The following is a 13,674-nucleotide window of genomic DNA, read 5'->3' as shown; positions in this document are numbered from 1 at the left end:
TTGCACAAGCTACCTGAGAAACTCTTACAACAATCCTGTAAGGTAGGTCAGTAGTAGAATTATATTCCAGAAGGCAAGGGACTGAGACAGACTAAAGAATCTAAGGCCAAATAGTGAACATGGCAAAGATGAGATTTTCTGGTTCACAGCTCAATGTTTTTCCCACTAATACTGGCTGACATCCTGACTAAATTTACTTGAGAAAGTCCCATTGAAATTAATTTTCAATTAATTAAAAGGAAGTATCTCAGTGCAGATACTTCCATATATTGAGCAACAACATCAGCTTTATACTGGTCCGTGTTCTTCAACCCTCTTCTAACAAACAGGAAACAATTGATTCTAAGTCTCACTTCCTTTCCTCTTTTTTTGAAATCTCTATCTCTTCGAAGCAGCAAATATAACCTTCATTTGCAAAAGACCCAATACCTTACAAATGGCTTAGTTTGGGTTTTTTACAAGATTTATTTTATTATTATTATTATTATTATTATTATTATTATTATTATTATTACATTTATATCCCGCTCTTCCTCCTAGGAGCCCAGAGCGTGTACTACATACTTGAGTTTCTCTTTCACAACAACCCTGTGAAGTAGGTTAGGCTGAGAGAGAAGTGACTGGCCCAGAGTCACCCAGCTAGTTTCATGGCTGAATGGGGATTTGAACTCAGGTCTTGAACTCGGGACTATTGTATTTATATACTGCCCCATCTAAAATCTCTGGACAGTTTACAAATTAAAACACAATAATTAAAACCTTAAATCATATAAAACAAATTAAAATAACCATCAATAAAACTTTAAAACATTATAAACTAAAAGCCTGATAAAATAGGCGTGTTTTCAAGAGTCACTTAAAAACATTCAGAGATGGGAAGTTCTGATTTCATCTGGGAGCATATTTCAGAGCCCTGGGGCAACCCTAGAGAAGGGCCAGTTTTTGGTTGCCAGCAAATAAGCTGGTGGTAACCGCAACCGTACCTCCCTAGATGATCTTAATAGGTGGCAGGGTTCATGAAGAAGAAGGTGTTCTCCTATATACTTTGGGCCCAAGCCATTCAGCTGTTCTTATATACCCTAGGCCCAATGTAATAACAAGCACTTTGTATTTTGCTCAGAAACCTCTTGGCAGCCAGTGTAGTTCTTTTTAAAAATAGGAGTCCCTGGTAGCCCAAAAGACCAGACATTCTGCACCAGAGTACTCACAAAGCCAGCCCAACTTAGAGCGCATTGCAATAGTCAAGCCTGGATGTTACCAGCATATGCACTACTGTTTTAAGGCCTCAGCTGACATATCAGCCAAAGCCAAGAAAAAGCGCTCCTGGTCACTGCTTCAACCTAAGATATCATGGAGAGTTGTGTCCAGAAATACCCCCTGACTATGTACCTGTTCTTTCAGGGAGAGTGTAACCCCATCCAAAACAGGTAGGTCTAAACCACTTCCTAAGTTCCAACCTCCCACAATGAGCACCTGTCTTGTTTAGATTCAACTTCAGTTTGTTCTCTCTCATTCAGCCTATTACTGATTCCAGACAGGCATGTAGGGTGTTATCAGTACACTGATACCACCTGCACCAACTCTCCTGATGATCAATTCCAGAGGTTTCATGTAGATGTTAAAAAGCATTGGAAATAGAACGGAGCCCTGTGGGACTCCATTCACTAGCTCTTGCTTTGAAGAGCAACAGTCTCCAAGTGACACCATCTGGAACCTACCCAAGAGGTAGGAGTGGAACCACTGCAAAACAACCCCATTCCCAATCCCTTCAGGAGGTCCAGAAGTATACAACAGTTGATGGTATCAAAAACCACTGAAAGATCTAACAGAACCAACAGAGTCACACTCTCCCTGTCAATTCCTAATTGGAGATCATCCAACAGGCCAACCAAAGCAGCCTCCACCTCATAATCCAGTCTGAAATGGGTCCAGATAATCTGCTTCTTCCAAGACTGACTGATGATGAGAAGTCACCACCCTCTCAGTCATGGGTGCCCAACCATGGGAGGTTGGGAAAAGGTCTATATAACTGCCTGACTCTTGAGGGATCCAGTGCAGGTTTCTTCAAGAGTGGTCTGACAATTGTCTCCTTGAGACAAGGAGGCATCCTGCCATCCCTCAGAAAGGCATTAATGATTCTAACAAGACCCTCTCCAATAAGGGTGGTAAAGAGTCCCAAGCAGCTTGTCTACATCCTCACGAATCACAAACTGATGATGTTTTATCTTAATGTTCGTGAAGAGCTGTATTTTGAAACATTCATATTCCTATAGAAAGTTCAGCTTTTCTCATTTGCAAATGACTCATTTAGGACGTTTCCTAAGGCCAAGTATGGAAACGAGAAGCCCTCCTATAAAGGTACTGAAAGCCACAAGTGCCTTAGCACTCATATGCAGTACTCTCACAAAATGGTGTCTCAGGCTGTGTTCAGATGCACATAACCTGAGTTATGGAAGGTTATTTCCTACTGACATACAGTACAGTTTTCTCTTCAAGACTGATCTCAGGCAAATCCATTTTTCATACTTGCAGCAGAAGCAGGCCATACAGAACAGACATTCTCTGATGACACAAAGTTATTCTCCCATGCCTGCCCCAGCGGGCTTAGCCTGCTCTCCTCGCAAACCCCCTCATGGCTCTTCTCACCGATCGTGAGAAGAGCCTCAATGACTGCCTGAATCAGGGGTAGAAACGTAAGAGAGACTACTACATCAGTGTTCAATTTGCTAGCCAGTATGTCTGTCAGAAGGGTTGCCGACAGGGGAAAGAAGCTGAGCAGGAGCTATGTGGCGGGGGTGGGTGAGAGATCAGTAAGCTTCTATTCTAAGCTACATCTGTATGTAGACTCAGTCACAACATAGAATGTGATGGGAGTGGGGGATAGCCATTTGTGGACGAAATATTGTGCTGCTGTGTGCCACATTTTTGAAAAATAAAATGGTTAGATGTGAGTCCTCACACTGGAGTTTAACAATTGAGTAGAGCAAAACTCCCCAATACTTTGTTGTTTTAAAACCTAAAGAATAAAATATAAGCTTTTAAAAAGTTCAGAAAGTGATAGTAGTGGCAAAGGGAGAGATTGGATTACTCATCATTAAATCCACTAATATCAAAAACATCACACACGCCACACAACCACATCCCATAAAAGTTCTATCTCGAAGGAAGATGTGTGGGCAACATGCAACACATGGAAAACAAATGCTGATTAATGAAGCAAAACATGGATCAGATAGAAACAGCCTGTCAATGAAGTGAGCAAAATCACTGCCTGTCATTTATAAGGAACCAGTAGGTGAGGTAGAAAAAGCATTGATGCTTTTGAACTTTGGTGCTGGAGAAGACTTTTGAGGTTACCATGGACAGCCAGGAAAACAAACCAATTGATCAAAGAACAAATCAATCCAGAATTTTCACTCGAGGCACAAATGAACAGGCTCAAACTATCATACTTCAGACACATTATGCAAAGACCCAGCTCCCTTGAGAAGTCTATAATGCTGGGGAAAGTTGAAGGAAAGGAAAGAAGAGGACGACCAGCAGCAAGATGGATGGACTCGATTACGGCAGCAATGAATGCACCACTGAGAGACTGTAAAGGCCAAGCTGAAGACCGATCATCTGGAGAGAATCTATCTATGTGGTCACTAAGAGCCGACACCAACTTGATGGCACTTAATCAAACAGTCAGTCAGTAGCTGAGGTCCGTTGTTGACTGGGCAAAGTCATTTTTGCGTAGATGCACTTAAAGGAAAATTCAAGAAAGAGAAGTAAAAGAACACTTGGAAATTTGTAGGATTTCAATTTCAAATATTATCCATTTTATTGAATAATGACAATATATGGCAGGTGTTCTCAAGCTGGGAGCCCAGTCGGGACTCCTGGGGTCCCAAACAACTCATGGGAGAGCTATTGGGAGGGCAGGGGCCTTGCCCAACATATCCAAGGTGTGGAGATGGTCAGGGATAGTGGGAGGCAGATGGAGACAGAATCCAACAACTACTTGGCTCCTCTGCCACTCACAAAGCCAAGGCACAGTAGTGGCACTTATTTGGCTGATGGCCCAGAGGAGACTGAGTTAGAGAGAGAGAGAGAGAGAGAGAGAGAGAGAGAGAGAGAGAGAGAGAGAGAGAGAGAGAGACTTGCTAAAGCTCATCTAGCAAGTGACCAAAGAGGTGCCATTGCTGTGCCTGTCCTTGATTCTGTGAGCAGCGGATGAGTTGGGTGGTTATCAGCTCCTGTCCCCCGTTTGCACTGGTGGAGGAAGCCACCCGTCGGCCTGTGTCCCTCGTGCCAGCGGCCTCCCAACCACGTCCCCTACGTCTGACATAAGATGCAGAGGATATGGCTTCATTCACAAATGGGGCCGCATTCCCTGTTTGACAGCAAATACTGGCCAGCACTGCGTTTGCTGAGTGGCTGGAAGCTGCTCTCCTTGCTTTTAAAGGCAGGGAAAGCGTTCCTGGCCGCGCTGTGAACGAGGTGCTGGATGATATCTGCTCCCAAACAGGGGGTGCGGACCTGTTTGTGAGCGAAGCCATACCCCCTGTGTCCATCTGATGCAGGGGGAGCGGCTTCGATAATGAACAGGGCCACGCCCCCCATTTGGGAGCAAATACCACCCAATGCTGCATTCACAGTGCGGCCAGGACTGCTCTCCAGGCAGGGAGAGCAGCTCCCGGCCATGTTGTGAATGCAGCGCTGGCCGTTATTTGCTGTCTTATGGGGAACGCAGCTCCGTTTGTGAATGAAGCCACACACCCTGCTTCCGATGTATGATGCAGGGTGTGTGATTGGGGCACCAGGCACGGCTCCTGATTGGTGGCGACCTGGGTTCTTTGAACCCATTTGTTCAATGGTGGCTCCACCCCTGAGCATTCACCTCGCCATGCCTTGAAGAAGCTTGAACAGCTCTTTGCTTTACATTCTCAACAGTGTCTCTTCCTGAATTTTGGATTTGCATGCAAGCAGAGTACAAAGAATTAAGTGAGAAAGGCACGAAAATACTGACTCCCTTTGCTTGATTCCTACTTGTATGAATCAGAGTTTTCGTAGTTGCTGCTGCTAATGAGCGAATATCTAGTAACTTGGGGTCCCAAATTAGATTGGCAGTCTCAAACATAAAACTCAGGTTTGAAAAACTAAGTAGGAGCAAGCAAGCTCATTCATCCTCATTTAAGAAGTAAATGTGCTTTATTTATCTCTACCTAATCAAATCAGTGGCTGACATCCTGACTAACAAAGTGTGTGTGCTCCTAACATCAATGAAGTACTGGCCCCTGCACTGGTCTGCCCTGCTACCAAAGGGTAGGCACTCTTCCCCTCATGTGCAAGAATGCAAATACTTTTCAGAGCTTTTCTGCACTCTGGGAGCACTCCAGGAACACTCTGCTTGACTGGAATTGGAAACACATTGCTGCCCTCAGCAACATGTTTTTGGTCAATGCATCATTAGTCAGGATGTCAGCCTGTAACTTTAAAATGGCAGAGGAGCAGGGAGAGAATGTTGCTTTATATATTATTTTAGGTGATCACAGTATCAAAAAGTCTGAGAACCCCGATATATAGTAAATTTAAACCATAGTAAACTTGAATCTGAGAAAGATCAGCTTTTCTTGGGCAGGATGTCATTTTGGAATTATTCATCTGATTATTGAGTGTTAAAAATGTATTGAGAACAATAAGTTAAAATATGATTATATTCAGAATTCTGTTTGGTTTTTTTAATCAAATTTCCCCCCAGGAATATGCCAGTGTTAAAAATAGTGCATTTAGCTAATTTAAGTGGCAGGAGTGTTCATGCAAAATTTGGTACCTGTAGGTAAACAGAAAGTATGCTATTCAGAATTCCTTCAAAAAGCAAACAAAAAAATCTTTTTAAATTTTACCTGAGTGTATTCTGATGTAAAAAGTAGAGCTTCAGCAAATTTCATTGGAAGGATTGTGCAGGAAAAATTTGGTATCTGTAGGTCATTGAGAAAAGTATGACTTTATTTTACACAAATTCTTCAAAATATATAATAGATTGTTGAGGCCACAGAAAGAAAAAAGAGTGCATATTTTGCTGTGATATCCAATCAGAAAACAAACAAAACTGAGGCATGTTACACATACCTGGGACATAAAGAATTGCTGGGAAGACAAATGTTGCTGCCTCCCAGTTAGTTATTCGCATATGTAGGAAGTATTCTGCAGAGCTCACTCAAATATTCTGGAACAGACAGGATTGTTTTTTTAGTGGTCCATGCTCATGAATTACTCACTTTTATATGCTGTCAGACAAACATACTTCTTTAAGGCTTAGCACATGCTAACGTAGAAAGAGAAAAGGGGTGGGGGGAGGAAGTCTCAGTGGTGTCCAGTGTTCCCTCTAACAGGGATACCCAGATGTTGTTGACTACAACTCCCATAATCCCCAAGCAAAAGCCATTGCAGCTGGGGCTTCTGGGAGTTGTAGTCAACAACATCTGGGAATCCCTGTTAGAGAGAACACTGGTGGAGTCTGACTGCAGCTCATAAAAGAAGAATCTAATATTTAACTCTAATGTTACCACATCTCCCTTCTAAAAGTACAACCCTTAACATAAGCCTCATGCAGACATTACAAAATCATCCCGCTGTAGCCGTGTACAGTGGGGCGAAGCAGAGAGGGGGGAGCCCTGCCTGCTGGGGATTGTCACCGGGGCGGGGCAGAGAGGGAGCGGGGGCTCTGGAGAGATGGAGCATGGCGGTGTGGGGGTGGGGGACCTGCTAGGGAGTCAGCCCTTTTCCTCTAGCTAACCCTCTCCCTGTCAAACTCCTTTAACGGAAGATCGGTGAGTTTGGAAAGAAGCTGAATTATCGGCAATGGCCCCTCCACACATCACAGAAAAGCGTCAGGGCATAACGCTTTTGTTTTTTTAAAAAGTCGCTGAAGATAGAGGATTTTTTAACACCGGACATAATTCAGGCTAAGTCAGAATGCACAGCCATAATTTGGGGGGAAACTGGTCTGTACTGGTCCCTGATAGCCCTCAGCGACTTCGGGGTAAATGAAGCTAATATGTGGACTGGCACACTTCATTCCGGAGAAGATTCGAACTAACAGCCATGTGTGTAAAAGCTCCTGGCTTCTGAGGTTGGAGTATGTTTTTCTCTGCCAGACACTGCTGCCAATCTTCTCTTCTGGATCAGACTCCTCAGTTTTTCCATAAGATGCCATAGATAGATTTTCTTGTCATCATTTTATATAGTGGTTAGTGCTCTAGAAGAATTACACTCTTACTCACTTTTATTTCCAATCAAACCAACATGCTTATTTATTGCTGGGCAGAACATATACTTAGAAACATAAAGGAAAAAGAAAGACAAATCCAAGGGTGGAATCCATTGGTTATGGCCAAGCCCACAATAGAAGGTTCTAGTGGTCATATTAATGCAGGGATAAATGGATTTTAATTTGCAGCTCAAGAGTTGGAATCAAACCCAAAACCACATTGAAATGATAAGGCTAAAGGATTTGGTTATCAAGGGCTGTGCTACGTTGATGATACCACTGATAGCTGAGAATGCGGATGATCTGCAAGCCCTAGTAATGAAAGTCAAGAAGCACAGTGAAAAAATGGGACTACGACTAAATGTAAAGAAGACTAAACTAATGACAACAGGTACAGCAACCAGTCTCAGAACTGATAATGAAGATATCGAAGGGGTAGATAGCTTCTGCATTTTAAGATCGATCATCAACAGTAAAGGATCCAGCAGTCAAGAAATACGCCGCAGACTACCACTTGGTAGGGTTGCAATGAAGGCCTTGGAAAGGATATTTAGATGCCGCGACGTGTCTATACCCACAAAGATTAGAATCATTCGGACAATGGTTTTCCCTGTGACACTCTATGGATGTGAAAGCTGGACTTTGAAGCAGCAAGATAGAAAAAGTATTGATGCTTTTGAACTGCACTTTCCCCAGCACTTTTTTGGTGTTGGAGAAGACTCGAGGCACAAATGACCAGGCTCAAACTATCATACTTTGGACACATTATGTTAAGACCCAGCTCCCTTGAAAAGTCCATAATGCTGGGGAAGGTTGAAGGAAAGAGAAGAAGAGGATGTCCTAGGTGGATGGACTCGATTATGACAGCAATGAATGCACCACTGAGAGACCTTAAAGGCCAAGTTGAAGACAGATCATCCTGGAGAGAATCTATGTAGTAGCCAAGAGCTGACACCGACTTGACAGCACTTCAATTATTGGTAGGTTCAAAATGCTGCTGCCACTACCCCTCTTATCAACAGAGCTTGAACCTCCCTGAGCTTGAGGTGCAATCTCAGGGAAAACTCTGTTTCTTTTGCTATTGGATAAGTACAAAAATCTTCCATGTGCAAGCCTACACGTGGTGAGAAAACTGAAAGCTTCTGAACATTTGAGGATGTATTTGCACCAGAGAAACCCCCTTTGCCCACTTCACCTTTTCCTGAGTTAAAAACCAATTCAGAGAGGCTTGTAAAAAGAAAAGAACTTTAAAAAAAAAAACCCAGTTTTATTCCATTACTATAGACTGCTTCCATCTGAGGTTTTCTCAGCTTTTAAATATAGTTAAGAATTCTTCGTAGGGTTACAAAAATAGGTTGCCTTAATGCATGCTTAAATGTATATAGAGTCTTTTGCAATGCCCTAGGTAGGATGGGTATAGGCTCACCAATCTCCTAATGAGAATTCAAGCTTCCTGCCCTCCTGTCTTTCGAGGATCTGCAGAGTTATTCTTCTGCAGCCAAACTCCATGGCCACATGTCCTCCTGTGCACTTCCAGCCTAGCTTCTTCCAACAAAGAACTCCCCTCTTCCTGGCAACAGCTTTCTAGGTCTCACCCACATGGCATGCTGATTGGCTGAGCCCTGGTGTTCACCAGCCTGTCAGCCAAGACAAGGGTTTACTTCTGGTTAACTCTTTAGAAGGAGGGAAAGCTAGTCACTACACCATGCCACTACCCTTCCCACTGCATCCTGAAAGAGACCTGTTTGCTTCCTGCACAATAAGGCCTAAACGTTATTATTCCTAGAACCTAAGAGGAGGAGAGACGTTATTGTGCAGCTGTAGAGGTTTATCCTCCAAGCATTGGGTGTGGGGGGGGGAGATACAGGCAGTACAGATACAAGATCATATTATTTTATTCTTGACATATTAATCCAAAATGCTTAACTCCCTCTGGTTGCTTTTGTACAATAACTAATACAGATTAGAACAGTTCAGGGCATTGTCAGCTCAGCTAAACCAATCCAAAGCCTGTGGCATGATTAAAGGGCGCAAATAAAGCAAATGTGTCTATCTCTATGCTCTGTTCTGTAAAAGTAGACCTGGATTTAAAAAAAAATTCTGCTGACGATGATTATACTGAATCATGAACCTTAGTCTTCTATTTAGGTCAATATTGTCTATACTCCAGGGTCTTTTCCTGGCCCTTCCTAAAGATATCAGGGTCTGAAACTAGGGCCTTCTACATGCAAAGCAGGTGCCCTATAACCATCCCAATATTGTATTTTGATTGGGTGTCCAAAAGGATGCTAACGTTTGTTAAAGCATAACTGCACTGGACTGGGGATGAGGGAAGGAATATTTATGGGCCACATTTGGTCTTCAACCAGCTCTACACCTCAGCTGGGCTGTTCTTGTTCGGTCCAAAACAATGCAGCAGCTCAGCCCAATCTATTGCAAAGTTGTCCTGGGGTAGAGTTGTCTTACCTTTGCTTGCTTCCTTGGTCTCCCTTTCAGATCGGGGTGTACCCTCCTGGTTTTTCCGATGGGACATGGAGCGCAGATACTTCCTCAGACTCAGCTTACTGCTGCTCTCTTGGGCCTTGGGCATCTTGGTAGGAGCAGAGAAAGCCCTCTGGAAGACAGACCTCTTAGCAGTGACTTTGCTATCCAGGTGGGCCACTGGGGCTGGCTGCTGGTCATGGCTGGGCACAGGAAGATCACTGTCTGGCTGGCTTTGTGCTCGCTTCCACCTCTGCAGCTTGCCTCTGTGCCTGCTGCCCCCTGATGCATCATGAGGACTTGACTCTGGCACCTTCTCCCCATTCTGGGGAACTGTCTGCCACCTGTAGGTCCGCAACAAGGATGGGGCCTCTGTTCCAGGCCTGGGTCTATGGGGTGACTCCATCTGCCAAGCAAGAAAGGAAAGAGAGGGGGTTGAAGAAAAGCAACATCCCCAGAGCCTCACATGCCATGTGACTCTTTTCAGGACACCACAAGCCAGAAGCAACCACAACCTTCTCACCTCCACCCCCACCCCCCAGCTCTTGCTGTCTTTTCTAACTCTCTGACTATCTGGGCAATGACCCTGAAGACACAAATTCTCTGGAATCTATGTACTGAGCAAAACAGAAACAAAGAGATACCTGCCTGATCAGAGTAATGGAAAGATGTCGTCTTCCCCACCTTGTACCCAGAAAATGAGCTTTTCTGCCAAAGAATTGCTCTTCGTAGTGTTGGAGGAGTAACACAGCGACATCCTGCTCCTATCCATCCATGGCATGTGGCTGGGGGAGTTCCCTGACTGAAAGATGCTGCTGCTGCTGCACGATATCAACTACATCTAGGTTGCCAACTTTTTTCTAACAGGGCTTCTGTGCCTATAACAGCAGAAACAGAAAACTAGTGGGCAACTCTATATTGCCATTCACTTGCTTGGGCACTTCCTGTGATGAAAGAGCTTACACTGCAGACTTGCTGATTGTAGCCTGCAGACCAAGATCCTTCAAGCTTGCAAAGCCTGGGAGTGGAGTCTCACCGGAGCCCTCCTGCCTTGGGATGGTCAAGAGGAGGCTCAAAGTGTTCCTCCTCCAAACCCTGCAGATTGTGGCTGAGCTCCAAAGAGCCATGGGTGGAGCACTGTGTGAGGCTTCCCTGTTGAGCAACCAGCTCTGCCCTGCTTAACAGAACCTGTCTTACCACATCCCTTGCACGCTGGGAATCTGTACTGCCTGGCCTCCTTGTGTGGTGCCAGGACCCGAGAAGAGACTGCTGACTGCACAGCGGCCGGGGGGGGGGGGAGAGTTACGTGTACTGACAGTTCATTTCCTGCCCTCCTTCCTCCCTGCTGTGGGGATTGTTTCCTGCAACCTCACATCCCTGCTAGGTTTGCAAGCAGTTTGCTGCTAGAGATAAAAATGACAGGGCTAGAATGTGGGGCCCATAGGAATGGGGGAGAGGCACTTTGGGCTCCTCTCCCCACCCCCTAATTTTCTAACAGGAGAATCTTGGCTGAGTCACATCTGCTAAGCAACATGCTTAAGGGCATCTCTGTGCAGGATATTGCTTAGAGTTTCAGATGTGCTGTGCTGAGCTGATCCTGTGCTGCATGGCAAGCCCGGAAGCCACTAGCTGTTGGGTGGGGAGGAGTATAAGTAGCACAATGTAGTAACACAATGTAGTAGCAATAGCAGTAGTGTGGTGGATTTTTTGTCCTAGAAATTTCTGCACTTTCACTTGTCCACTAACGCCCACAACCCAAAGCACAAGTTGCTTGTAAGTGGACATGTCCTTACTCACTTAGGTGTAAAGTAACTTGGGTAGGTACTCTTCAGTGGAAAGTGCTCCCCCTACAAACTACATGGACTAGTGCAAGTCCTTGGCATCTTCTACTAACTAGATCTTCTACCCCTAGCAGAGGGGTTGCCAGCCTTGGGTACCCAGATATTGTTGGATATTTACTCCCATAATCTCCAGCAACAATGGCCATTGTGGCTGGGCATGATGGGAGTTGTAGTCCAACAACATCTGGGGAATTAAGATTGGGAACTCCTGGCCTAGTGATCCCACACAGGGAGTCTAACAATTCTCCTCAGAAGCATCCCCTGCCTAATTGCTAAGTTTATTCAAAGTCCAAGTTTACAAAGTCATCCAGATCACCTTGCCAGATGTCTCTTCAACAGCTCCTGGGCTGAGAGTAGTATTTCCTCTCAGGCTAATGACATGGCCCACACGAAGCAATGGGATGGCCTCTTCCAGGAATCCCGAAGGATGGCTCTAAAGAGGCTGATTCACATCTACAGTCTCTCTGCACTTGTGCTCTTCAACTTCCCTCAGGTCCCTCAGAATTCACAGTCCCCTTCTCCCGATACCTGTGCCCACTTGGGTCACTGGAGATGCTGCAGCAAAGGGTTATATGCTTCTACTGCACCCTCTTAGCATACCTTCAACACCTAGCCCTTGAGACACCCCACCCCCCGCAACAGCTAACCCCTGCTTGCCGCTGTGGCATGGAGCCATCCTTTGGTTACCTTGGCTTCTTGCTGTGCTTCTCTGCCTGCTCTGTCTTCTCCACCTCTCTGTCTGACTGATTTCCTCTCCTGTTCACTCTGTGCTTTGCAAGTCTCCAACCATGTGATCTGCAGCAAGATGGTAATCTCCTCACCTCACCCTGCCTGAGTGTGAGGCTGTCTTTTCCAGCGTGGGTGCTTGAAGCTATGTTCTGTCTGTCTGGTTTGGAAGGTGTATGGGTGCTCTCAAGCCATGGGATCAGGCTGCTGGAACGGAGCTAACCGATCCTTCCACCAAGTCAACATCCTCGGCCATCACAAAGCCGGTTATACATTTCACATCAGTCCCCTCTCCACAGTGGCCTAGCAGAGCTAGTATCTTGCTGACAGAACCTGGGCCAGCCTGTGTCCTCAGGCTTGCTGCACTATGGGTGCATTGATCTTTAGATAGCCACAAGCACATTTCCAAGAAATGGCGAGAGATTTTGCTTGGGCCTCTGCGATCTACCTCCAGCCTAATGGGCACTTTTAAAAGTAAACAGGATTCTTGAGAGTTTGGATGAGTAAGATACTGGAATGAGAGCTAAGATTCAGATTATCTAAATTAGAGCTCAAGTTTGAAGTGAAATTCACTGGTGAGTGAAGATCCATGACCTGATGTTAAGGAACGAGGCCTAGACCTCTTGGGTTTCTGTAAATAAGCCCCTGTATTGTATCATGTATTAATATTCCCAAACCTCTTCTTGTAAATAAGCCCTGATAAATGAATTGTGTTATATTATATTCATCAAAACTCTACAGTATTGTAAATAGGATTTCTGTGTTTGCAAATCCCTGTGCACAGAGTAGGATGCCACAGTCAAAAATTCATTCTTGGTTTTCTGTAGTTTCACTTTTGGTTTAGCATTTTGACATTTGATTTTTGGAGGGAAAGGAGATTGCGAGAAATGGAGGGGGTTTTTGTTTGTCCTAATTGGATGGCTTAAAAAACTGTTGGGTCAGAGAAACTGTATATTAATTTTATTTATTGTTACATTTATATACCGCCTTTCATTAAAACAATCCCAAGGCGGTTTATATATTGGGAGTGCTTTGAGAGGGAAGTTAGTGAAGTGAACAGAGAGCTGAGAGACAGAGGACTGGAAAGAGATGTCAGGAGAGTCCGCTTGAGATGGAGGTTGCTGAAGAAGAGAGAGTCCTGGAAGTCAGGGAGAAGGCGAGAGAGTCTTGGAAGCCAGAGAAATCAAGTCTGCTTGAAAGAGTCAGAACTGAAAGTTGAAGAAGACCGAGAGTCCTGGAAGTCAGTCTGCTGGAGGGAGAAACCTAGCTGAAATCACGAAGAAGAAAAAGAAGAGCCAGGCTGGATTGAGCCCCAGACCTGTGCTGTAATCAAAACCACCCAGCAAGCCAGAAGCTACTGGCTTCCACACT

The 13,674-nt window shown here is 44.8% G+C and overlaps 1 protein-coding gene across 1 annotated transcript in view; it reads right to left on the bottom strand.

Annotated features, from left to right (window-relative positions):
- RASAL3 (RAS protein activator like 3) overlaps window positions 1-12,300 on the bottom strand; it is a 61,373-nt gene extending 49,073 nt beyond the window's left edge. Inside the window, exons 1-2 of the mRNA XM_053297877.1 lie at window positions 12,265-12,300; window positions 9,722-10,142 (exon numbers count right to left, since the gene is read on the bottom strand). Coding sequence (XP_053153852.1) covers window positions 9,722-10,142 — 421 coding nt within the window. The 5' untranslated portion in view covers window positions 12,265-12,300. The remainder of the gene's footprint in view (window positions 1-9,721; window positions 10,143-12,264) is intronic.
- Between the last annotated feature and the right edge of the window lie 1,374 nt (window positions 12,301-13,674).

The sequence above is a fragment of the Hemicordylus capensis genome, chromosome 2, assembly GCF_027244095.1.
Source record: "Hemicordylus capensis ecotype Gifberg chromosome 2, rHemCap1.1.pri, whole genome shotgun sequence".
NCBI classification, from domain to species: Eukaryota; Metazoa; Chordata; class Lepidosauria; order Squamata; family Cordylidae; genus Hemicordylus; species Hemicordylus capensis.
The sequence above is the reverse complement of the archived record's forward strand: the minus strand, read 5'-3'. Positions and strand labels throughout refer to the sequence as shown.